The 25,683-nt window shown below is 53.8% G+C and overlaps 1 protein-coding gene and 1 pseudogene across 1 annotated transcript; both read left to right on the forward strand.

The window, feature by feature from the left end:
* Positions 1–1,843: 1,843 nt before the first annotated feature.
* Positions 1,844–19,604, forward strand: BTBD2 (BTB domain containing 2). The gene is made up of 9 exons (XM_054717540.1): positions 1,844–2,234; positions 11,486–11,605; positions 12,733–12,889; positions 13,826–13,931; positions 14,217–14,414; positions 16,431–16,623; positions 16,872–16,959; positions 17,386–17,532; positions 18,561–19,604. Exons 1-9 carry the CDS (start codon positions 1,861–1,863, stop codon positions 18,720–18,722), a joined length of 1,545 nt encoding a protein of 514 aa, XP_054573515.1. The 5' UTR covers positions 1,844–1,860; the 3' UTR covers positions 18,723–19,604.
* A 1,545-nt stretch (positions 19,605–21,149) lies between these two features.
* Positions 21,150–21,977, forward strand: LOC114234827 (uracil phosphoribosyltransferase homolog; annotated as a pseudogene).
* Positions 21,978–25,683: the final 3,706 nt, after the last annotated feature.

Here is a 25,683-nt window from a genome sequence, read left to right on the forward strand (position 1 = left end):
GGACTCCTTCTTGAATCTATGTGCAGCTCCTTTCTCCAGATTGCTGACCCCTTCTTAATGCTGGGACAAGAACCCCGGCATTAATGGACGCCCACCCAGGGCCTCCAATATCGACCCATGAACCAGGAGGTCAGAGTTTGATTCCTGGTCAGGGCACATGCCCAGGTTATGGGTTTTATCCCCAATGTGGGGCATGCAGGAGGCAGCTGCTTGATGATTCTCTCTCATCATTGATGTTTTATCTCCCTCTCTGAAATTTAAATAAAAACATATTTAAAAAAAACTTATCAATTCTTCCTGAGCATTGAAGTAGACTTTAATCAGTTTTCCACCAAAAATTTGTGTGTAGCCGTGGCCAGTGTGGCTCAGTTGGTTGGAGTGTCTTCTGGTAAACCAGAAGGCTGCAGGTTCGATTTCTGGTCAGGGCACATACATAGGTTGGTGGTTCAGTCTCCAGTTGGACACGTACAGGAAGCAATGGATCAATATTTCTCTCTTACATCAATGTTTCTCTCTCTTCCTCTCTCTAAAAATCAATAAAAACATTTCTTCCCTCAAGTGAGGATTTTTAAAAAAGATGACTAAAGTCTGAATGCCATGAATCTGTAATTATCCTCAAAAAGCAAGAATCCGGATTTTCATTCTTTATCAAATCACTAGCCACACCTGCTTTTATTTGGATGAGCCGTTTTTCAGCATCCCCACATAAACAGGCTGATATCCCCTTACCAAATGCTATCCATTCCGGGTGGTACCAACTATATAAAAAGATTCTACTCTTTGTAAAACACAAAACAAAACAAACATGAAAAAAAGATAAATATGCACAGAAGGATGAGAGAGGATGTTCATTTTTTCTTGCATTTGCAAGTTCCCATCTTTGTTTTGTTTTTTTAAATATTTTTTTTATTAATTTTTTACGGAGAGGAAGGGAGAGGGATAGAGAGTTAGAACACATCGATCAGCTGCCTCCTGCACACCCCCCACTGGGGATGTGCCCACAACCAATGTACATGCCCTTGACCGGAATCGAACCCAGGACCCTTCAGTCCGCAGACCGACACTCTATCCACTGAGCCACACCGGTCAGGGCAAGTTCCCATCTTTGTTTTCCATACACGTATTGTATGAGGGAGGCTGCCGGGCACTGAGCTGGGAGGGCTGTAGGAGCCAGAGGCCCAGAGGACCCTGCTGTGTCTAGGAAGCACAGAGCACCCCCACAATGCAGCAGCATCACCCCTCTTGGCTCCGTTAGCCCCTCTGTACAGTGGGGTCCCCTCCACCGGGCAGGCAGACCACTCAGGGCTGAGGGCTGGGGTCCCGGGTCCCAGGTCTGGGGTGTGGGCTCTGGGGTCCAAGCTCTGGGTTGGGTCTGGATTTGGGATTTGGGGACTTGGGTCAGAGACCTGGATCTGGGGTGCAGGGACCGGGTTAAGGGTCTGGATGGGGGTCTGATGTTTGAGATGGGGAGTCGGGTCCAGAGTTTGGGATCTGGAGAGGTGGCTGAGGCCTGAGGTCTGGAACAGAGGATCTGGAACAGCGAGGACGAGGGTTCAGCCTAGCGTCCGAGGTCTGGGGTCCGGGGCCGGGGTCCTGGATTGGGGATTTGGGTTGGAGCCCGAGGTGAAAGGTCTAGAACCCGGGCTGGGGGTCTGAAGTAGGACATCCAGCAAGTGGGGTCCCGGGTCTGAGGTTGGCATCTTGGGTCCAGGGTCCGAAGGGCCGGTGGTAGACCGCCCCGCACTGTCCCTCCCTCCCCCTCCCCCTCCTCCGCCCCCTCCCTCCTCCCCTCGTCCGCCCGCCCCGCCCGCCCCGCCAGACAGGCCCGCCCCGCCCGCCCCGCGGCGCCGCACCGACAAGATGGCGGCGGGTGGGAGCGGCGGCCGCGCGTCGTGCCCGCCGGGGGGTGTCGGCGCGGGCGCGGGGGGCAGCCCGGGTCCCAGCGCCAACGCCGCCCCCGCCCCCGGCAACGCGGCCGCCGCCGCCTCGGCCCCCGCCGCCCCCGGGGCGCCCCCTCCGGGCGCGGGGCCGGGCGCGCAGGCCGCGGCGGGCGGGGAGCGGGCGGCCGAGGAGCCGGCGGCGGCGGCGCTGCTGCGCGAGCCCGTGTACAACTGGCAGGCCACCAAGCCCACGGTGCAGGAGCGCTTCGCCTTCCTCTTCAACAACGAGGTGCTGTGCGACGTGCACTTCCTGGTGGGCAAGGGGCTCGGCGCGCAGCGCATCCCGGCGCACAGGTGGGCCGCGCCGCCCCGGGCCCGCACCCGCACCCCGCGCCCCGCGCCCGGCCCCGGGCCCCCCTCCCAGCACCGCCATCCCGGACCCGCCACCCCCGGGCCCCCACCACCCCGCATCCGCCAGCGCCATCCCCGGGACCGCGGGGCCCCTGCCATCCCACCGTCCGCCGTCCCCGGGACCCCCGAGTCCCACCACCGGGACCGAGGACCCCCCCCCCCCTCAGGACCCCGGCCCCCAACCTTCCCCTGGGCCCTGCGATCCTGCCAGGCCCGTCCACCCGCGGCTCCCGGCAGCAGCCATTCCTCGGCCCCAGCCTCCGCGTCCCTCCATGTCCACCCAGGACCCCCCACCCTGCGGCCCTGCCATCCTGCCCCAGTGACGCCTCCGCCCAGCGCCCTCTCCATCTGGGACCCCCAGAACTCCCCCAGACTCCTCAACCACGTAGCCCCGCCCGGGGCCCGGGCTGTGACCCCTCAGCCTCTGGAGCCCCCCTAGTCCCTGACCCCTTCCAGCCCTCTGACCCCAGCCCCCCGAACCCCAGGCCTCCTCTCGGGAAAAGGGGGAGTTGTTGGTCCAGGCCCCATCCTTCTGCTAGTTTCCGGGTGCAGCCCCCAGACTCCTGGGCTGGGTGGGCTGGGTTAGACCCCGTCCTGACCACTCCTGGTCCCTCTGATACTGCTCCCCATTGCACCCCAGGGACCTCAGTGGGGAAGGCTGTGGGGGGTCTCCCCCAGGGGGGGGGGCGGGGGGGCTTTCTTGCCTCTCCTCTGGCAGTGTCACCCAACCTGCTGTGAGGGTCCTTGCACCTCTGGGACGTGTGACATGTAACCTGTGCCCTTGAGAGTCTTTCTGGCTTCTTCGTGGTTATTCACGTATCATTGGGCCCGATTCCTGTCCTCGGAAGGTTCCAGGCCCGTGGTTGGGTCCCCAGGACCTCCTATGGCTCCGCCCTCCCTTGTGTGTGTGTAGCCCTCTCCCTGTCGTCCATGTGGGCAGCCCCCTGCAGCCCCCTGGCCTTCCTCACGCGCCTCTTGCTCCTAAATACTCCTCAGTCCAGCCCACCCGACCCCTGACTGCAGCCCTGGATGGGCTGCTCAGTGCAGCTGGAAGCCCTACCCTGTGAGGGAACCTCAGGGTTTTGCTTGAGGGGGCGGGGGGGGGGGGTCCCTACCCTGGGTGCTGGCTGACCTTGGGACAGGCACTTAGCTGTGCTTGAAGGTCCATTGGCTGGTGGCAAAATGGGGACCAAAAAATTGGGCATGAGGAACCCTGGAGAGAAGCAGGAGAGGGGCCTGGCCCTGCCAGGTGGCTGGTGGCCCCGGCCCTGGGCTCTGGTGGGAGATGGACGATAACTGAAGGACAGGTGTGACACTTCATGAGAATTTCTGGGAGCAGGGGGCAGGCACAGGGCCTTGGAGGTGCTGACGGGGCTGACCTGCTTCAGGGCAGACCCCCCTGAGCAAGTGGTGCTGAGCAGGGCAGGGGCCGGGAGGGCAGTGCAGGCTCCTGACTCAGGGATCTGAGGCCTGGAGACCAGAGGAGCTGGGCAAGAGGGAGGCCCAGCGAGGCCTCAGCAGGGGGAGCGAGGGGGCTGCGGGCTGCAGGGACGGCGTCTGCTTGGGAGGGTAGAACGGGCCGCGTGCACCACGGGGGACAGGCTTGGTGGGGACAGCAGAAGGGGGATGCGAAGGGTTCATCTTCTCTTTGGGGAGGCACAGGCCCGTGATGTGCTGAGGAGGTGACTTGGCAGTTGAGGGAGAGTGGGGGGCCGTGGCGGGGTTCCCTGGACTCCTGGCTTGAGCATCCTGTCCCAGGGGAGGACAGGCATGGAGGGGCACGCTGTGTTGGAGGGACTGCGACGCCCCGGAGAGATGGCCAGGGGCTGTGTGACTAGGGCTGTGCCGTGGGGGTCTGTGATGTGCAGGGGTCCATACTGATGGGAGTGGGTGGGTCAGCATGTGGGGTGCATGCCTGCATCCCGACGTTCACCACCAGACTGGCCTACCCCCTGGATTTGTCACTTTCTTATGCCAGGAGCCTGCCGAGTCCCAGGCTGCCCAGGCTCTGCCTGGCTTCCCTGCAGCACATCGCCAGCCCCCGGGACCTGAATGCTCCCTGATCCTGTGTACAGTCTGGATGGGACTTTTCTTGTCCTATTGCCCGGCATTCATGCCCTGCTCTATGGATCCCCCAATAGAAGGTTCTAGTTCTTTTTCTTTTCAGTCTTTGGTTTATTATTTCATACGACTTGTTAGAATTTTACCTGCAGCGTCAGGTGGATGACTGCCCAGTGAGGGACCCTGGGTTTGCTGTGCCTCAGTTTCCCTGCCTGTGAACCGGGACCGACCACTCCGATGCCTCTGTCCAGGAGGGGAGTGGTCTGGAGAGTTCCTGGTCCTGTGGGGCACGTCCCCCAGCGGGACCTCGTTCCCACCCTCCTGAGGCGGCTGGAGTTGGGAACCTGATGTGAAGAATCTAGTGGAGCCCTGGCTGGTGGGCCTCAGTTTGGCATCATCCCGTACACCAGAACATTGCCGGTTCAATTCCCCGTCAAGGCACTTGCCCAGGTTGCAGGTTCGATCCCTGGTAGGGAGCGTGCAGGAGGCAGCTGATGGATGTTTCTCTCTCTTTTCCTCTCCCTTTCTAAAAAAATCTTTAAAAAAAAAACCCAAATTGAGTGGAAAGTGGACCCTTCCTCAGTCAGGTGGTCACGAGTCAATCTCAGGGCGGTGCTTGTTGTATGTGTGTCAGGGACCCCGATGGGATATGATGAGAAGGGTACCTCACCTGGGTGTGCTTCCCCCCAAAACTATAACCCTGATATGGTGGGCTTAGTGGTGGACCCTCCAAAAGATATGTTCACGTCCTAATTCCCAGAACCAGTAATTAGGACCTTATTTAGAAAAAGGAACTTTGCACATGAGATGGAGTTAGGGTCTCAGGATGAGCTCATGACCCCGGTGGGCCCTAACCTCAATGACGACGCCCTTAGGAGAGACTCGCGAGGAGAGGCAGCAGACGGCCATGTGATGACAGAGGCAGGGACGGGTGACGTGGCCATAGGCCCAGGGACCCTGGAGCCCCCAGAAGCTGGAGGGGCAGGAGGGGCCCTCCTTGGGCCTCCGGAGGGAACCTGGCCCTGTGACGCCTGAGTCTGGAAGTCTGGCCTCCAGCACTGGAGAGAATGAACTCCAGTTCGCAGCACCTCGGGTAGCAGCCCCAGGAAACAGCCTGTTCGGTCTAATTAGGAGAAAACACAACAAACCAGCTGGGGAGATCTGTGGGACACAGCGGGGCTCCAGGCTGCCCAGGCTCGAGTGCCAGGGAGGGGCAGAGAAACGGTCAGCCTGGGCAGCCCCCGGGGCAGCCATGCCACACGGGATCCCGGATGGGGTTCTGGGGCAGAAGGAGAACATTGGTGCTAGAACTGGCGACGTAGGGACAAAGCTGAGGTGAACTTGAAGAAGCAGTAAGGGCCTGTGTGGCTCAGTGGCTGAGTGTCGACTTATGAACCAGGAGGTCACGATTCGATTCCCAGTCAGGGCACATGCCCAGGTTGTGGGCTCGATACCCAGTGTGAGATATGCAGGAGGCAGCCAATTGATCTATAGTCTCTCATCATTGATATTTTTCTCTCTGTCTTCCTCTCTGAAATCAATAAAAGTATGTTTCAAATAAGCCAAAACCGGTTTGGCTCAGTGGCTCAGTGGATAGAGCGTCGGTCTGCGGACTGAGGGGTCCCGGGTTCGATTCCGGTCAAGGGCATGTACATTGGTTGCGGGCACATCCCCGGTAGGGGGTGTGCAGGAGGCAGCTGGTCGATGTTTCTCTCTCATTGATGTTTCTAGCTCTTTATCCCTCTCCCTTCCTCTCTGTAAAAAATCAATAAAATATATTATTAAAAAAAAAAAGTATGTTTCAAATAATAAAAAAATAAAAAGCAGTAAGGGAGGGACTAATTTTAAGGTGTGGTCTGGCCCACCAGCTCCCAGGTCCCAGCTTGGGGTGGTCGTGGCTGGGGCTCAGATTGGCCCCTGAACTCTGGGTGCAGGGTGCAGTGGGGCCTGGGGTCCTGGTACGGTGGTTGGCATTTGTCATAGCAGAAGGGGCTGGCCTGGCCCTGGATAGCTCATGTCCCGTCTCCTGCTCTGCTCAGCTTTGTAGCCCTCACCCATGTTGTGCTTTTTTTTCTCAGCTCTTTTTCCTTCTAACTTCCCAAAGCTTGAAGTCTATATTATGTTGTCCTTGGCTTTCTGTGAGCAAGGCTTTGCCTGTCTCCTCCTGTTCTGCATCCCAAGTGCCTAGGAGAATGCTTGGCATACAGTAGGTGCTCAATAAATACATGTAGGCCCTACCTGCCAGAGTAAAATGTGTCATTCTCTCTCAGGACTCGCTCTGAGGAAATAGTGAATGCCTTCAGGGTAGCACATTCGTGGACATACTAATCTGGCGGTTCCACAAAATTAACCGGATGGCAAATGTAGCCACGCCAAGGAGTTTATTTATTTATTTATAATATGTTTTTATTTATTTCAGAGAGGAAGAGAGAGATGGAAACATCAATGATAAGAGGAAATTATTGATCGGCTGCCTCCTGCACTCCCCCCCCCCCCCCAATTGGGGACAGAGCCTGCAACCTGGGCATGTGCCCTTGACCGGAATCAAACCCGGGACCCTTCAGTCCGCAGTCTGACACTCTATCCACTGAGCCAAGCTGGCGAGGGCCACGCCAAGGAGTTTAGCATGTGTCTGGGGTTTCTTTCGTGGCATGGATCTGGGTTGTTAGTCCAGGGACACCGTTTTTATGACAGTGGCTCCAGGTGTGTTTTGAGACTTGCTGAGGAAGTTCTTCCCAATTTTATTTTGTGTCGAGACTTTTCCAGCTAGTCTTATGTATGGGCTCCTCCAGAATCGGTCACCCACCTGTTCATCCCTTCAGCCAGCCGCCATTGAGCATGATGCTAACAGAAAAACGTCTCTTCCCTGTGAGTGCACCTGGCACAGCAGCAGCAAACATGTAAGGAGCCAGATAGCGGATATTTTTGGTGGGATGCATGGTCTCCATCCCAGTTGCTTAATTCTGCCTTCACGACACAACCAGAGTAACACATGAATGAACATGGCTGTGTTCCAATAAAACTATTTACAAAAGCACGTGGAGGGCTGAGTGTGCTGGCCTTGGGTCTCGTTGTTCCTTAATGGTCTTGAGAATCGTCAAGTGCTAAAGCGCTTTACTGGGGAACTGGTCTGGGTTGGGGAGAACTAAGAGTTAAACTATGGAGTGTATCTGGGGCTATGATATCTTTATTTATTCAGGGGTCCTTACAAAAATTTTGTCGTGCGCTGTCTGGTTTGGCTCAGTGGATAGAGCGTCAGCCTGTGGACTGAAGGGTCCCGGGTTTGATTCCGGTCAAGGGCACATGCCCAGGTGGCAGGCTCCATCCTCAGTGGGGGACCTGCAGGAGGCAGTCAATCAATGATTCTCCCTCTCTGAAATCAATAAAAGCATATTTTTTAAAAAGTACTATATTTAAAAATTTTTTTTTGTCGTTTTCATCATTATATAGCTCTTGCACATTTAAATTGCTGAGTTTTTGCTTAGGTGTTTTGTTTTTATTTCTCTGTTATGAATAACTTTTTCTCTATTATATTTTTCTACCTGATTATTGCTGGGAACGCTATAGATTTTAGGGCATATTTATTTTTATGTGATTTGAATGATTTCTTTCCAAACTCTCTTAGTGTTCTTAATTGTTTGGCGAACTGCGGTCTGGCCCTGTGCAGTAGATTTTTCCGTGCCAATGGGAATATTCTAGATCTGTGCTCTCCAGGGCTAGTCACAGGTGGCTCCTGAGCGCTTGAAATGTGGCTGTCGCAATCCATGAATGGACCTTTTATTTACTTTAATTTTAATTTAGCCTTAAATAGCCTTGTGTGGCCAGTGGAAACCATATGGCAGTGCAGGCTTAGAGTTTTAAATTAAAGAGTCATTTTTATGGGCAAATCGTTTCTCACTCTTTCATATTTCTGCCTCATATTTTTCGGTTCTTACTGCACTTCTGACCCCCAGGGTGTTGCTCCATCCCAGGGGTGACAGCAAGCAGTCTCGGTGATTTTCAGTTACATGGGAGAGAGCCTCAAGATGGGTTTCCCACAAATTCTCATTAACAAGGCCCGGAGCCTCCTTTCCATTCTTCGTTTACTCAGTTTTCAGGATTGTGGGTGTGGGGTGCTACCAGGTGCTTAGCTGGTTTGGGCTCATTTGATCAGATGACTGTGTAGAAAGTTTATATGATTGTCAACTGTCACAGCCCAGCTTTAGAGCACCTGTCACCCCAAAAGTCCCCGCTCCCATCCCAAACCCCAGGCAGCTGCGATCCCTCTGCTTTCTGTTTCTCTCGTTTTGCTCTGTTAGCGTAATGTTGTTGAGATTCGTCCGGGCCATTGTGTGTCTCAGTAATTCATTTCTTTTTCTTGCTGAAGCAGAATTACTTTCTCCTGCTGAACGCCACGGTGTGGTCGGACCATCATTTGTCCGGAACAACGCTGCCGTGAACACGCGTGCCCAGATCTGTGTGGAGATACAGTTCCTTTTCTCTTAGGCAAATGCCCAGGGGTGGACAGGACGCATCACAGGCCAACTCTTACCTTTGACCTTGTAAGAAACCGCCTTTCCAAGTAGCCACACCATCGCCAGCTCCCGCCGTGCCGAGGGCTCTGTGGTGCCTGTGGATGAGTTTCCAGAGCAGCGTGTGCGTGGGGTGGTGGTATTTCCAAAATCCTTGCTAGAACCCGTGGGGCCATCTGAGCTGGGCTTCTCTTTGTTGTGTTTTGTTTGTTTGGTTGGTTTTTAAATATATTTTTATTGATTTCAGAGAGGAAGGGAGAGAGAGATAGAAACATCAATGATGAGAGAGAATGATTGATCGGCTGCCTTCTGCATGCCCCCCACTGGGGATCGAGCCCGCAACCCAGGCATGTGCCCTTGACTGGAATCGAACCCTTTTAGTCCGCAGGCCGATGCTCTATCCACGGAGCCAGACCAGCCAGGGCATGGGCGTCTCTTTGATGGAACATTTTACCTTTCTTCATGAGTCAGTCTGCAGTTGTGTCTTTCCAGGAAATAGTTGTCTTAATTTGTTGCCATGAAGTTGTTTTAAAATTCTTTTCTTCTGGGTCTGCAATGATGATCCCTCTTTCCTTTCTGATTTTGGTAACTTGTGTCACTTTTCTTTCTTGGCCAGTGTAGCTCAAGTTTTAGTAATTGATTTCTCTTCAAAGAACAGCAATTTTGGTTTTCTTCATTTTTCCATTCTTAATTTCCTTAATTCCTGCTCCCACATTTTTTTTTATTGATTCCTTCTTTTAAAAACTATTTAAAAAATATTTTTATTGATTTCAGAGAAGAAGGGAGAGGGAGAGAGAATTATTGATTGGCTGCCTCCTGCCCGTCCCTCCCTCTCCCCCCCCCCCCCCCGCTCCCCTGGGGATCAAGCCCGCACCCCGGGCATGTGCCCTGACTGGGAATCGAACCAGTGACCTCCTGGTTCATGGATTGACACTCAGCCACTGAGCCAGGCCGGCCGGGTGTCTCTCTCCTTTGAGCACTGTCTCTGCTCTGTGTGTTTGGGACTCTGTTCCTTGGTGTGTACGTTTATCATTGTTACCTGTTCTGGTGGGCTGCCCCGTTCACATGAAGTGTTCCTCGTCTTCATGTCCTTTTTATCTGATGTTAAGGCAGCCCCACCAGCTCTCACGGTTTCGGTTCACAGGACACGTCTTTTCCATCTTTCTGTTTCATCCCCTTTGTGTCTTTGGATGTTAAGCCGTGATGCGTGTCCTCGGTGTATCATATCAGGAGGCTCCTGCCGTCTGTTTGTCCCATCTCAAGTGACGTGAGCTTGAGACAGAGACAGAGGGGAAGAGAACAGCCTCTGGCCCAGCATCCCACCCCAGTTTGGTCTAAGGCAGGGTTTGGCCGGGTGCCATGGGAAGGGCGACCCAGCACCGAGCAGAGGCCGGGAGGTGCGCTGTGGGACTGGCTCTGTGATATCTGCTGACTTTGGACGCTTCTGACGGGGGTGGCTGCTCAGAGTCAGCATTGGCCGCAGTGGAGATCCTGGGAAGGGGTCTGACACAGGAGCCTTGCAGAGCTGGAGACAGGTGCTCTGCAGTGAGCAGGCCGCCAGCTATGGCTCCAGAGCGGTCTCTGCTTCCTGGGGAGAGGCTGTCATGGGCCGCGACCTGGGGACGGAGGATGGGCAGCACAGAGTGGGTGGCACTGTCCTCAGTTGGTCACACACCCTTACCCTCTGCCCCCATGGGTGGGTCAGTAGGAGGGTTCACAGCTGGGTGGAGGGAAGGCTGGGTCCCCACAGCTGAAGAAGACCTAGGCCGGTAGAGGGAGTGGGTGAGTCCCTCTCAGCAGAACTTACAGGTCTCCTCACAGCCACCGCCTCCGTGTGCTCCTGCCATTCCCTTGACCTCGACCTTGACGCCCTGCCCACCAACTCAGTGAGCTCAGATGTCCCTGCCAGGCCTTTCCTGACCCTCACTCCCCTCGCAGCCCTGCGTCCTTCCCCTTTCTAGTTCACTATCAGGCTGTCTGCGCCCTTGACCTGTGTCTGCCTTCTTCCAAGAAGGCGGGGCCCTGGTGCCCAAAGCCCGAGCACAGGGGAGGTGTGTGTAAAGCAAGCAAGCAAGCAAGCGAGAGAGTGAGTGCGTGCATAACTGAATGAGTGGGCGACCGAGTGAATGGATGCATGGAGGAGGGGCTGGCAGAGGGCATTAAGCCATCGGCCATGGGGGCATGATTTCACCTCCTGTCGCTATTGGTCCATCGAATGCCCCTCTTGCTCTGCAATGCCTTTCTTCTGGAAGCATCTGCCACCAGGATGCTCTGGGCATGGTGTCCGTTGGTGTGGGGTCAGCCTCTGGTCCAGCATCCCACCCCCGTTTAGCCTAAGGCCGGGTTTGGCAGAGGCCGGGAGGTGCGCTGTGGGGCTGGCTCTGTGATGTCTGCTGATTTGGAGGCTTCTGAGTGGGGTGGCTGCTCAGAGCCAGCATTTGTCACAGTGGAGATCCTGGGAAGGGGTCTGACACAGGAGCCTTGCAGACCTGGAGACGGCACCTCCTGGGTAGGGGACACTTACCTTACACATCCCCACCCCTCCTTTCCACAGCCCCAGGCTTGGGTGACAGGGTTAGGTGGGGCCACACGGAGGGTAACCGGGTCTGCTCTTCACTCTAGGTTCGTGCTGGCCGTGGGCAGCGCTGTCTTTGATGCCATGTTCAATGGGGGCATGGCTACTACGTCCACCGAGATTGAACTGCCCGACGTGGAGCCGGCTGCCTTCCTGGCGCTACTCAAGTAAGACTTTCCGATGCTTCTCAACTGAGGGGCGGAATGGACAGCCTGATGGTTTAAAATGTCAGAAAACAGCCTGGCTGGTGTGGTTCAGCTGTTGAGCATCGACCCAGGAAACAAGAGGTCACGGGTTCGATTTCCAGTCAGGGCTCGATCCCCAGTAGGTGTCATGCAGGATGGTAGCCGATTAATGATTCTCTCATCCCTGATGTCTCTCTCTCTCTCTCTTTCTCTTCCTCTCTCCCTCCCTCCCTCTCCCTTCCTCTCTGAAATCAGTAAAAGTATATTTATAAAAATAAAGAGAGATATCCATAAAAAATAAAAACCAAAAACAGTGACAGGTTGCAGTTTGCCAACCCTGCCTGAGGTTAACTGTCCCGTCTCTCCACCTGTCTCTGTCCCTGGGTTTGGATAAATACTGCTCAGTGGCCTCCTGAGGATCGACACTATCACTGTGGGTGGGTGAGGGGCTCACTTGTCCTTGGGTCTGTCCCTCTACACTGCTGACATTGGGGCGGGGCCACTCTGAGGGAGGCCATCCTGGGTGCCATGGGGTACTGAGAGCCTCCCTGCCTCCTGGGGTGCAGGTCTCTCTACCCCCTGGACCCCAGCTGCTAGGCTGTGTTTGGACTCCATTTTGCACCCACACCTGCCATGTACAGGACTCTGATGTCTCCATGGCCTCACCATTTTATTTTTGTCGACACTAACTTCTGACCTACATTTAGTTGGGCCAGTGGCGGGTGGTCCTAGTGTCCACGAGAGTCTGTGATTTGCCCAGACCTCCTTGAGCTTTGCTGTCAGGCCAGCCGTGCAGGTTGGGTGACGTGGAGATGTCCCTGTGTCCCCGCCAAACCCGTGCTGGCCTTCAGCCCCGGTGCCCCCGTATGGGAAAGGAGCAGGATGCGGTACACATGTGTTCCCGTGTTGGCGTGTGGATGGTTTAGCTTTTCACTGGTAATGGCCTTTGCTGGGTCACGTCTCCAGGTTGGAGGGCGACAGATGCTGGTTCTGGAAGGTCCCTCGGGGCTAGCCCGGCGGGCTGGAGGCTGGTGGAGGCTCTTGCAGGGGGGCTGACGGCACCAGGGTCCCTAGGGCCCTGCCTTACGGCCACCCACATCCCACCCCAGGTTCCTCTACTCGGATGAGGTTCAGATTGGGCCCGAGACGGTCATGACCACACTGTACACCGCCAAGAAGTACGCAGTGCCTGCCCTGGAGGCCCACTGCGTGGAGTTCCTGAAGAAGAACCTTCGGGCGGACAACGCCTTCATGCTGCTGACGCAGGTGCAGGAGCCTGGCTAGGGCACAGGTGGGTGGGTGGGTGGGATTTCCGAGTTTCTGATGCCCTGGGAGAGGCCCCATCCCTTTGCCTTAGGGCCTCCTGAGATTTCGAGGTGAGTTTCTAGGTGGCCTCGGCAGGCAGGGCTCCCACGTTCATTCAGCTGCAGGTCTCCCACTGGCTTTGCCCTTTCTTCAGGGGCTCGGAGAGGGAGGAAGGCGTTCATGTCTTTTCGAGAAGGTCCCTTTCGGGCTCTGTGTGGTCAGCTGGCTCTGGTGGGGCTGATGGGGCTGTAGGGGACCAGGAGGCCTGGGCACAGGAGAGCGTGGGGCAGGGGTGCCCTCTCTGTGGTGAGACACAGACAAATTAGATTTGCAAATCCCTTGCTGAGGTGGCACCTGGGCCCGGGCCCTGACCAGCTACTCAGTGAGTCGCTCTGAACTGCCAGGGTCAGAACTGTGGTGTGGGGCCACTCCCAGGCATCTGCTGTGTGTGGCCATGTGGAGTGTCTTCACCAGGCCCCGGCAGAGAACCGGTCGGTTAGGGGTTAGCTTCCTGGGCAGAAGTTTTCAGAATCTTCTCACCTGCCTGGCTCCCTGCCCTGTACCGTTCCTGGTGGAACAATCTCAGACGGGCAGGGGCACAGCGCTTCTGTGTGGTCCTCTCCCCAGGGGCCTACCTCCCTTGGGGTCCGCCCTGTCTGCTGCCTCTGCCCCCAGCCCTGAACCACTACAGGTCCAGCAGGGTCCTTCTTTCACTGGACCCTCCACCCAGGCAGTGGTCACAGAAGTCTGTAAACTTGGAAAAAACCTCCCGGCCTCTGGGGTTGACATTGTGCGGGCACCCAGGCCCTAAGACTTGGAATTTGTGACAAGTTTTGAACCAGGAAGTCTGTCTTGGATCCTGTGTGGGGCTGGATGTTGAAGTGCTGTCCCTCGTAGGCCCGGCTGTTCGACGAACCGCAGCTTGCCAGCCTGTGCCTGGAGAACATCGACAAGAACACGGCTGACGCCATCACCGCAGAGGGCTTCACGGATATTGACCTGGGTAAGGCCTTGGGCACCTGGGAGGGTCACCTTATCTCCTGGGCCCCACCCTCCGGAGGCAGGGCGGGCACACTCCTCCTGCAGAGGCCCAGGTGGCGCGGGCCAGAGGGCTTCTTCCTGGTCCACCCCACTCTGCTGCTGTCAGTGACCGGATGGTGGTGGGCGTGGCCACACGCCGGTGAACGCCCAGTCACCAGCACAAGCAGAGGCTGCACGGTGTGCCAACAGCCCTCCCTGGCTGAGACCACGGCATCCACGTTGATGTGGCCCCTCCTGTCCCCCGCAGACACCCTGGTGGCCGTCCTGGAGCGGGACACGCTGGGCATCCGTGAGGTGCGCCTGTTCAGCGCTGTTGTCCGCTGGTCCGAGGCCGAGTGCCAGCGTCAGCAGCTGCAGGTGACACCTGAGAATAAGCGGAAGGTCCTGGGCAAGGCACTGGCCCTCATCCGCTTCCCACTGATGACCATCGAGGAGTTTGCCGCAGGTAACGCTCAGGGGGAGCGGGAGCTGCTCCAGAGGAGCGTGACCTCCCAGGACCCTGAATGTGACTCAGTCGCATGCCCCACCGGGTCTGGCGCCAGCCACATGTTGGCCCCAGAACCCCGCCAGGAACACAGTGTGCCCCTCTGTGCTGATGACTCTCTTCATGTTGATGGGAAGCTTGGACTGTTCACAGGTGTATAAACACAGCACGACCCACAGATGTCATCCAGCCACCCCACATCTCGATGTTTCCTTCCCTCCGTGTCTCCTGTGTCCACACACGTGTATGGGTGTACCAGCCCCTGAGGGTCCCTGTCTTGGGCTCACATCCTGGGGGCGGGGCTCCAGCTTCAGTGTCCTTGACAAGTCTGTGAAGGGGTGGGAAATGGCCAGGGTTGTGGTGATCCTGCTGCAGGGCCTGGGGTCTGGGCTGATGTGGGGGTGGCCCTGACTGTGCCTCCTACCCCATGTGGATGCCCACATCTTGGGGCCATTTGAGCAGCTGACTTGGAACCCCATCCCCCAGGACTGGGCCTCCCTGTAATGTCAGTCTCCTAGCTGGTGCCAGCCTTAGCCTTGGAGCCAACAGGCCTAGAAGGTTCTGGATGGGGCTCTGTGATGCAGGCCTGTGGCCAGTGCATATTGGCCCCCATCCACTGGAAGCCAGGAGCACCCCCAGTCATAACCACAGATGTCTTCATACCTCGCCTGGTGTCCCCTGAGAGACCCCTGGTGCAGCATTGGACTGTCCTGTACCAAGACACCCATGGGGCCCTTGCTGGGCCCTCCCTCTACAGACTGGCTTTCACCCCTAAAGCCACTCTCCTCAAGATCCCCCACCCACCTGGCTGCCAGAGCCCCTGGGTCTCAGGCCCTGTGACAGGGCTCACCTTCCGGAAGTGTCATCCCCTCGCCCCCTGCCCCAGCGAGAAAGCGCTGGGAATGACTGTGTCCTGTGTTTGAGTTGGGCCTCTGGGCCCCACAGGGCTTCGGCCCTTTGTCACTCTGTGTTTTAGAGAATTCCCGGCTTATGTTCCACTGGAAAATACAAGAAAGTAGACGTTTGAATCCCCCTAGCTGCATGGATGGAGGCTGAGGTCGGATGTATCTTTCTTTCTGCATTTTCTCTACAGAGATTAAAAAACCAGTGGTCACCATTCTGCATTCAGTCTTGTATCGTCCTTATTCACGGACCCATAGGTGTGCCGTGCCCGTTGTGGTCTCTGTTGATGTGTTGGGCTGTGGGAGCTGTGAGTGATGCTGTGGCCAACCTTCTGCAGAAATGGATTCCGAGTTAGAAAATAAGTCACTCTTGTAGAGCTTGAGGCCTCAGCCCTGCCTTCTGAGGTGGAGGTGGAATAGCGATGATCAGGGCATGTGTAAGGGTCCCAGGCCCTGGTTTCTGCCCCAGCCCTGCCTGTCCTTATTATGCATGTGGCTTCCATAGCTGCTGTCTGGATTCTCCCCTCTCCGGCTCCCAGCCTGTCTTAGGCAGGTCCCGTTACCTCCCTGTCGGTGTCAGCACTGCCTGGCCAGGATCCCCCAGACCAGCGGTCGCCAATCATGGTCCACCAACCACTGTTGGTCCGTGAGGTCCGAAAGGTTGGTGACCGCTGCCCCAGACCACTTTTAGCTACTGATGGCTCTGCATGTGGACAGGCAGGGTGCCACCTGTTCTGTCAAGTAGGGGTGGACCCGAGGGGTGGCCCTGGTGCAGGCAGGGAGACCTGGGGCCATTATGCCCAATAAGCCAGCTAATCAAAGCATCAACCCCAGGTCTGCATCGACCCCTCTCCAAGTGCCAGAGCAGAAGAACAGTCCTATCTCAGGGCTGCCTGGACCCCTAACATTTTGCAGAAAATCCAATGTCACTTCTGAGAGGAGCTGTGGGCTTGAGATGCCCATGCATTCCAGGTGTCTGTGTGCTGGGGTTTCACCCCAGCCTTCCGCACCTTGTCCTTCCTCAACCTCAAGCCAGACCCACCCCAGCCCGACCCACCTGCCCCTGTGCCTGCAGGGCCTGCACAGTCAGGCATCCTTGTGGACCGCGAGGTGGTCAGCCTCTTCCTGCACTTCACCGTTAACCCCAAGCCCCGTGTGGACTTCATCGACCGGCCACGCTGCTGCCTCCGTGGGAAGGAGTGTAGCATCAACCGCTTCCAGCAGGTGGAGAGCCGCTGGGGCTACAGTGGCACAAGTGACCGCATCAGGTGGGTGTGGGGATGGGTCGGCACGGGGACAGGATGTTGGGTAGGGTTGCTGGGGATGGGGTGAGGGAGCTGGGCTGCCAGGGGTGAGGTGCAGGCAGAGCATAGCTGCTGGGGGTCCTGGGGGGTTTCCTGCCGAGGAGTCAGCCCCACCATGGGAGGTCTTCGGACCCCAGCACCCGAGGAGGAAGCCTGTGTGCTCTGGCTGGGTGCAGGGGCATCCTGGTTTAGCATCTGTTCCTGTCCCTCAGGTTCTCGGTCAACAAGCGCATCTTTGTGGTTGGCTTTGGACTATATGGCTCCATCCACGGGCCCACAGATTATCAAGTGAACATCCAGGTACCCACTCGCCCTAACCCCACCTCCAGATCTAGGCCCCATCCCCAGGTCAGGCCCCACCCTAGATCAGGTCCCACCTGATCCCACCCCAGACCAGGCCCTGCCCCTGCCCCTTGTCCCACCCCCAGCCCCATCTTTCCCATTGTGCCCCACCCTTCTCAGGACCCCCCCTTCAGATCCCCATCTCTCCCCTGCTAGGGTCGGTGCCATGTCACACCCCATATGGAGGGAATGTCCTGGAGTCACTCCCTCGGAGGGGACTATGCCCCCAACCCCATGGGCCTCCTATGGGTCACAGGCTGATGGACCTGTGCTGCCAGGCCTGGGGTGGTGTCTAGCCCTCCCTTCCACCTCTGTGGGGTCCCATGGGTGGAGGCAGAGGGATGGAGGCCCAGGGTGAGCAGTACCTGGCTTCTGCCCTTGCAGATCATCCACACAGACAGCAACACGGTGCTGGGCCAGAATGACACGGGCTTCAGCTGCGATGGCTCCGCCAGCACTTTCCGAGTCATGTTCAAGGAGCCGGTGGAGGTGCTGCCCAACGTCAACTACACAGCCTGTGCCACGCTCAAGGTGCGCCTGACCCTGACCCTGACCCTGACCCCAACCCTGACCCTGAAGTAAACGCTAATGGCTGGACACTACATAGAAACCCAACTCTGATCCCTACACTCTACCCAGGACCTCGCCAAACATCTGATCCCTGAACACTCTTCATTTTCTTTTTACTTCATCTGTCTTTTGTGTTTAATTTTTGAAAGGTATAGAACTCTAGTTTGGTAGTACAATAGTCCCACCTTATCTGTGGTTTTAGTTGTCCATGGTCCAAAAGTATTAAGTGGAAAATTCCAGAAATAATTCATTCATTCTAAATTGTGGTGTGCCATTTTGAGTAGCATAATGAAATCTCACTGCCCCATTTTGTCCTATCCAGGACCCTGAACCTGATATTGACCCCCCAATCTGATCCCTGAACCCTATCCAAGACCCTGACCTCAACATCTGACCCTTACTCTGATCCCCAAACTACCCAGGACCACAATTCTGCCCCACATTGACCTTAATTTTCACCCCTAAACCCTACCCTGGATCCCACCAGGACCTTCTACACCAGTGATGGGCAACCTTTTGAGCTTGGAGTGTCAAATTTCGCCAAAAAACAGCATAACTCGGGTAGTGTGTCACTTTGAGGAAAAAACATTCTTTCGCAAATGTTTCATCCTCAGTATGCGGCCGCCTCAGCGGCCGCGTCATCAGAAATGGCTACACGTGTCAGTGCTGACACGCGTGTCATAGGTTCGCCATCACTGTTCTACACTAACCTCAACCTTGAAACCTGAATCTTATCCAGGACCCTGACCCCAACTCTGATCCCTGACCCCTCTCCAGGACCCTGACTTTGAACCCTGACCCACAATGCACCATTCATCTCCGATGGTGTGGGGCTCAGAGGGGTGGCCATCTGTTGTAGGTTGGAGGATCTGCCACCCTGAGGTCCCACAGCACAGACACCTCTGTGGGGCTCTCCTGCCCTCTGCTCAGTTGCTGCCCCAGTGGTGGGGAGGGCGTGTCCTGATCGCAATATGGCCCCAACCCCACAGGGCCCGGACTCCCACTACGGCACCAAAGGCCTGCGCAAGGTGACCCACGAGTCGCCAACAACGGGGGCCAAGACATGCTTCACCTTCTGCTACGCGGCCGGGAACAACAATGGCACATCCGTGGAGGACGGCCAGATCCCCGAGGTGATCTTCTACACCTAGTGGCCTGACCCCCACGTGGTCGTGAGGCCAACAGCTCGAAGCCACCCGAGACAAGTGGACCACCCCGTCCCACACCAGCCCCGCAGACTCCCCACACCGTGTCTACCCCTGGCCATGTTTCTGGGCGTCTCTGTGGTGGTGAGCATGGCTGCCTGTTCAGAGGAGCCAGGAGGTGGCCAGGCAGGCAGGGCTGTGAGACATCCCTCAGGACTGGGGATGAGGGGAGCCCCTGGGTGTGGCGTCCCACTCACCACCCCTGCAGCTCTGGGCTGCCTGGCGGTAGGACCATGTAGGCCGTCATTTTGTTTGTGTAACTGCACATGGCAATGCATCTTGATCCCCTTGATTTACCTGGTAGGAGTAATGTGTGGGAGTGCCCTGGTGCGTTTGATTGGGATCTTCTGTTCCTTTCATTCTGGTCTGTTCACTGGGGGTGCTCAGGCCACCCTGAGCTCGGGCCTCAGGATGCAGGCCTGAGCCCCAGGGGATAGGACTCCTGAGGGTTTTGTACCCCTCAAGGTCCTGCAGGTTAGCTTTCCTGCCAGGCTCCTCCCAGCCCTGCAGCCGAGGGCACAGGCCTCAGCAGGTCTGCTTGGGAGGGGCAATGATGTGGGCCAGCCACGTGGTCACGCCCCCCATTGGCGATGGGGCCCAGGGGGCACCTGTACATACTGTCTCCCCACCCCGTCCAGCCCCCAAGCAAGCGCTCTGCCCAGAGGTGCTGGAGGGCGCGGCCCCTCCCTTTGCTCCTAGGTTCTCCCCATGTATTTCCTTCTGCCTGTGATTCCTTCTGGAAACTTCTCCCGAAGCCATGAAAGGTGTGCCCTCCTCACACCCCCCCCCCCAAATGATTTTTTTAAATAAAGGAAAAGAAACACCTGCTTTGACCTGTTGTTTCTTCCTCTCGGAGCTGGCAGGACCCCGGGAGCTCTGAGCCCTGGCATGTCCTCTCTGTGGCTGTTTCCCCCACTGTAAGAGGGAGCCTGAGACCCCACCTACACCTGAAATCGCTGCCTCCCCCATCTGGAGGCATCCATAGCACATGGGGGACTGGGTAGGTTGGGGAGCTTCCCTGTGAATTCTGTCCTCTTCATGAAACCTCTGGGGCCTCACGCTGCTGCTGCTGTACAGCATGGGGGGACCCCGAGGTGGGTGAGCAACTGAGCCCAGGTGGGCACCTTGGGGCCTCCTGGCACTTTCCCAATGTCAGCAGGGACCCAGCTTCAGTGAGCTGTGCAGGGATCATACGGGCTCTTCCCTCCAGACCCGGCGTGTGGCAGGCACCGGAAGTACTCAGCTTTGTCCCCAGGCCACACCTGTGCAGGGTCAGGTAACCTGACCTGGCAGCCTCCGCCTGTCTCCTAGCTGTTACAACAATGTTCAGCATCCAAATAAAAATTACAGAGCATGGCCCTAGCTGGTTTGGCTCAGTGGATAGAGCATCAGCCTGCAAGTTGAAGGGTACTGGGTTCGATTCCGGTCAAGGGCACATGCCTGGGTTTCAGGCTCACTCCCCAGTCGGGGGCGTGCAGGAGGCAACCGATCAATGATTCTCTCTCATCATTGATGTTTCTATCTCTCTCTCCCTTTCCCTCTCCCTTCCTCTCTGAAATCAATAAAAAATATATTAAAAAATAAAAAAAATTACAGAGCATGATGAGAACTACAAAGCAAGAGAAAAAATAGGAAACAGAAACAGACTCACGTATTTAAGAAATTGGAGTTATCAGAGAACGTATACATTCAAGACTGGAGGACGTGAACAAAATAGATGCAATAATGGAGAATGTGAACAGTTAGAAGATCTGTTTGACATTTTAGAACTGAAAAACGCAGTATCTGTGATGAAGAACCCAGTGGCTGGGAGCGACAGAAGACAGGGTTAGCCCTGACTGGAGTGCGCACAGTGGATAGAGCGTCTGCCCGGGGACTGAAGGGTCCCAGGTTTGATTTTGGTCAAGGGCACCTACCTTGGTTGCAGGCTCAATCCCCGGCTGTGGTTGGGGCACATGCAGAAGACAACCAATCGATGTGTCTCTCTCATATCGATGTTTCTCTCGCCCTCCCTTCCACTCTCTCTAAAAATCAATGGAAAAACATCCTCAGGTGAGGATTAATAAAAAAGAAAAATATCCAAGGTGAAACAACAAAAAGTAAGAATGAAAAACAGAGCAAAGCATAGATGTGGCACACAAGGGCCTAGCACCTGTCAGTGGAGTCCCAGATGGGGGTGGGAGAACACCACACAGGCTGTACGAGATATGACAGCAAAGAATGTTCCAAAATCAATCAAGACTTCAACCCAATTGATAGTTACAGGGACAGCCTGGGGTCCGGTATATGGCCACGGAATTACAGTTCTGGACTCCATGCCTTGTCACAACCAACAAGTAAATTCTACCTCTACATGACCTGGCGACCTGGATCATGCGGGGGGGGGGGGGGGGGGGGTGCGGGGAAGCTAGCACCCCCAAGACCAAGCTGACTCTCCTCACCAGTCACACCCATTCTAGCTTACCAGTGGAGGGGGGCTCTCAGGCCTGGGGCTGCGCCAGCCTCAACCCTCAGAGCAGCAGTGGCAGTGGCAACTATGACTCAACAGCCAGCAACTCCCTCCTAAGGGACGGCCAACCTATCGTTCAGCTTAAGCTGCTCCCATGAATGAGCAGATCTTGGAGCTGCAGATCTAGGACAAGCAGCCGGCAGAAGGGACTTCATGTTTTCTGGGATCTTTTGATCAGCCTTGTGGTGGAAGGGGGACTGAATCAGCTGCCATATAAGAACACGGGGTGACCACTCCAACAGGGTACAAGTAGGAAGGAGTTAGATTTGAGAAGGGAAATTGTGGGGTCTAGCATAATGAGAAGAGGCACTAGAAATACTGCAACTGAAGCTGTAAAGGTTCTTATTGAACACGGAGTTCTACCCAGTATTATCATCCTACTTGGTCTGTTCTCTACTCCTCATGGCACCAAATCAATCATTCAAGAGTTCCCAGAGATCACAATTTTAACTGCTGAAGTTCATCCTCTTGCACCTACACATTTTGGACAGAAATACTTGGGAACAGATTATGTTATTTAAAGAAAATGAATTATCTTGTGTGTGTAATATTACAATTATATTTTACCCTGTTTTACTGATTCACATGAGAACTGGCAGAGAAAACTGTGCTAAAGAAATTTTGTAATTTCTGGACGTGGGTATAGTAAAAAGAAAATATTTGTGGCTTATTTGTTTGGTTATTTCTTGATTGTTGGCACCAAATTCTAACAACAAAGCACACACAACTCTTAGAAAATATTTTTAAAATACTATTCTTATGCAAATTGCTCCTTAGTACATTGAAACTGTTCCCTAATTTATGAACTTCTCAGTTTGGAGATTGCTTACAGCCACACAAAAAACAAATGGAGTAAGTGATTTGGCCCACTATAGCTTGCCTTTTGTTTAGTTGCTTTTAGTTCTAGGGAGTTTTCATTTATGTGGCTATTTTCACCTTCCTCTATTATTTATTTCCAGTATAAACATGCTGGTAACTTAGAGATGAAAAAAGAATTCCTCCTTGAATTTTACATTTCCTTAATATACTCACTCAATTGGCAGACCCAGGATATATAGTTAGTTAGCTTTCCAGTTGAGCCATTATGTTCTTCCTGACTCATTTCCTACCTTGTGTAGTGCTGGTAGTTGCTTTGCCAAGTGTAATGTAGTGAAAAAAATGGTGGGGCATTTCCTGCAACTGGAACTGTAACATTAACTTACATAGATCGAACAGGGATATCTGGATGCTGACAAGGGAGGGCTAAGGCCGTCAGTGCCCTAGAAAGAAATTGGTGGTGGTTTTTCTGAGGTCAGGGAGGAAAGGACAGTATTGTGTTTTTTTTGCTGGGTTTTATAACCAATAAGTAAATTAAAATGCTTAATTTCTTTTTTAATCCTCACCAAAAGATTTTCCCCCCCATTGATTTTTAGAGAGAGTGAAAGGGAGGGATGGGGGAGGAAGAGAGAGAGAGCGAGAAACATTGATGTGAGCTACATCGACTGGTTGCCTCCCACATGTGCCCTGACTGGGACTGGGAATCAAACCTGCAACTAAGGTATGTGCTCTTGCCCAGGAATCAAACCCTCGACCTTTGGATCTGCAGGCCGATGCTCTAACCACTGTGCAAACTGGCCAGAGTGAATTTTTTAAAATCTTCACCCAAAGATATATTTAGAAAGAAAAAGGGAGAGGGAAGGAAGGAGGAGGGAGAGGGGGAGGGAGAGGCGAGTTTGATGTTTCTCTCTCCCCCTTCCTCTCTCTCTCTAAAATTAAAAAAAACACACACACAAAAAAATATCTTCGGGTGAGGATTAAAAATAATAATTACAATAAAATAAACACTAGAAAAAGGACACATTCACTACAGAAATCATATATAGACAACCACTATGGAAAACTGTGTAAGGTCCTCAAAAAATACAAAATTGAGCCCTGGCTGGAGTGGATCAGTTGGTTGGGTGTCCTGTACACCAGGAGGTTGCTGGTTCGATTCCGGTAAAGGACACATGCCAGGGTTGTGGGCTCAATTCCTGGTAGGGGGCGTACAAAAGGCAGCAGATTGATGTTTCTCTCTCTCTATCCCTCAACCTTCCTCTGTCTCTAAAATAAAAATAAATATTTAAAAAATAAATTAAAAAACCCAAAGTTGAAATCATAAAACCAGAGAGTAGAATGGTGGTCCCTGAGGGTGAGGGACTAGGGAGATGTTGGTCAAAGGGCACACTTCCAGTTACAAGAGGAAGTCATGGGGATCTAATGCACAGTGTGGTGACCAAAGTTAGTAATACTGTGTGTGTCTTGACAGCCACTAAGTGGCCTCACCACACACACAAAGGAAACATTACCCATAAACAAGAGGGGGAAATTGCCAACAGAAATGGACACACAGAAGACCTGACTGTTATAATGAGATGGCAAGGACAATAAAGTTACTGCTATAAATCTGTTAGAGGAAAACGGGGCAGAAAGGTGAAAAGATGGATTTCAACCAAGAAGTAGAAACTACAAAGGGAGAAATGGAAACTAATACTAAAAATATCTAAAAAGAATTTAATGGATAGATGAAGAGCAGATAAAACACACAAAAGAGAAATAACAGATGCTCTTTGACTTATTATGATGGGACTGTAGCCCAATAAACCCATCATAAGTTGAAAATATTTTAAGTCAAAATGCATTCCAAACATCACATCTTAACCTGGCTCACCAAAAACATGCTCAGAACACATATAACCTGCACTTGGAGAGGACCATACCACATATCGCTAGCCCAGAAAAAGATAAAAATTCAAAGTACTGCATGAGTATCACTTTTGCACCATCATAAAGCTGAAAAATCATAAATCCACCCATTGTTAACTTAGTGACTCTCTGTATAGCCAAAGATAGTAAAATAATCCAAAAAATAAAAAAAACAGAACAGAATATCAGAAACCTGTGGGATCATGTAAAATAGTCCTACATATAGGTATCTGAAGTACTGGGGGGAAAGAGAAAATGGGCCAAAAAACAAACAAACAAAAAACCTGGAAGACATAAAAAGCAGGAAAGTTTCCAAAACTGATGAAAGATATTAACTGAAAGATCTAAGAAGCCGAGCAATGTACAGCAGGATATATACAAAGAAAACCACACACCATCATCAAATAACAAACATAAAGAACAAATTCTTAAAAGCAGCCAGACCAAAGGACACCTCACTTTGAAGGGAACAATGCTGACACCTCGGCTCTCCTCAGGAATGTCTTCAAAGTCCAGTCACCTTGCTTCATGTGTGTTTTGAAAAGTCTGATGACAAATTCTCTTGACTTGGTAAATTGTTTTGTCTTCTTACCTGTAGGTCCCGAGGATTATCATCTTTAAAACAGAATCATTTTACTAGGCTATGTCATGTACATGATGGTTTTCTAATGTCCCCAGGTGTGCCTTCACCTCGGAGATGCAGGCCTTTTCTCTGCCTACTGGTACATGGAATGTTTCTGATTTCCTTCGAAGACTAGCATGACCTATCCTGCCTTGTTTGCCATCACCGCCACCTTCCTGATGCTCACCCTTCGTGGACCTCCCTTCAGGCTCGTTCTTCCTCCAAAGCCCTTCCTCAGACCTTCCTCAGAGTCTTGGCACCTTGCGTTTTATTCTTTGTTTCTAAATAATTTCTCAGATTTCCTTTCTGAGTTCAAGCCACTGTTTTCCGTTTTTTCTTGCCCCATTTCTTTTTTTTTTTTTTTAAATATATTTTATTGATTTTTCACAGAGAGGAAGAGAGAGGGATAGAGAGTTAGAAACATCGATGATAGAGAAACATCGATCAGTTGCCTCTTGCACACCTCCTACTGGGGATGTGCCTGCAACCAATGTACATGCCCTTGACCGGAATCGAACCTGGGACCTTTCAGTCCACAGGCCGACGCTCTATCCACTGAGCCAAACCGGTTTCGGCTTTCTTGCCCATTTCTGCCATTAGTTTATGAATTTCTAATCCAAGATGTTTTTCACACCGTCAAGTGCTATTGGGGGCAAGTCTGGCTGTTCTCCTGGGCTTTGCGGTTCCCACCTTGGGAGGCGGGTTTCCCATCTGCAGGTGGGAGGACCACATGCTGGATTCCCTAAATCCCCCCTTTGCCTCTGACCAGCCCTCCTGCCTGTATCCCCCACAAGACCTGTAGAGGGGCAGGAGTGGGCAGGAGGCCAAGATCCCACAGGGGAAGTGGGAACAGGGTGTTGAGCACACTTGGTCTATCTTCTGGTGGTTCTGTTATTTGAGGAGAAAATGCTGGGCCGGTCAGTTAAGAGTCTGCCATTGTCTTCAAAACCTGGAAATGCCATTAAACTTGTTCAAGAATGTGGACTTTCATCATTGCTTTGTTGGCTACTATCTGAGTCTGCTAGGGTGGCCTGAGCAGCTCAATCCACAGA

The sequence above is a fragment of the Eptesicus fuscus genome, chromosome 6 (assembly GCF_027574615.1).
Source record: "Eptesicus fuscus isolate TK198812 chromosome 6, DD_ASM_mEF_20220401, whole genome shotgun sequence".
Lineage (NCBI taxonomy): Eukaryota > Metazoa > Chordata > Mammalia > Chiroptera > Vespertilionidae > Eptesicus > Eptesicus fuscus.

Coding starts and splice junctions, on each gene's coding strand:
- BTBD2 (XM_054717540.1), top strand. CDS start 1,861: ATGGCGGCGGGTGGGAGCGGCGGCCGCGCGTCGTGCCCGCCGGGGGGT. Junction 16,624..16,871: donor GGCACAAGTGACCGCATCAG/GTGGGTGTGGGG, acceptor CCTGTCCCTCAG/GTTCTCGGTCAACAAGCGCA. Junction 16,960..17,385: donor ATTATCAAGTGAACATCCAG/GTACCCACTCGC, acceptor CTGCCCTTGCAG/ATCATCCACACAGACAGCAA.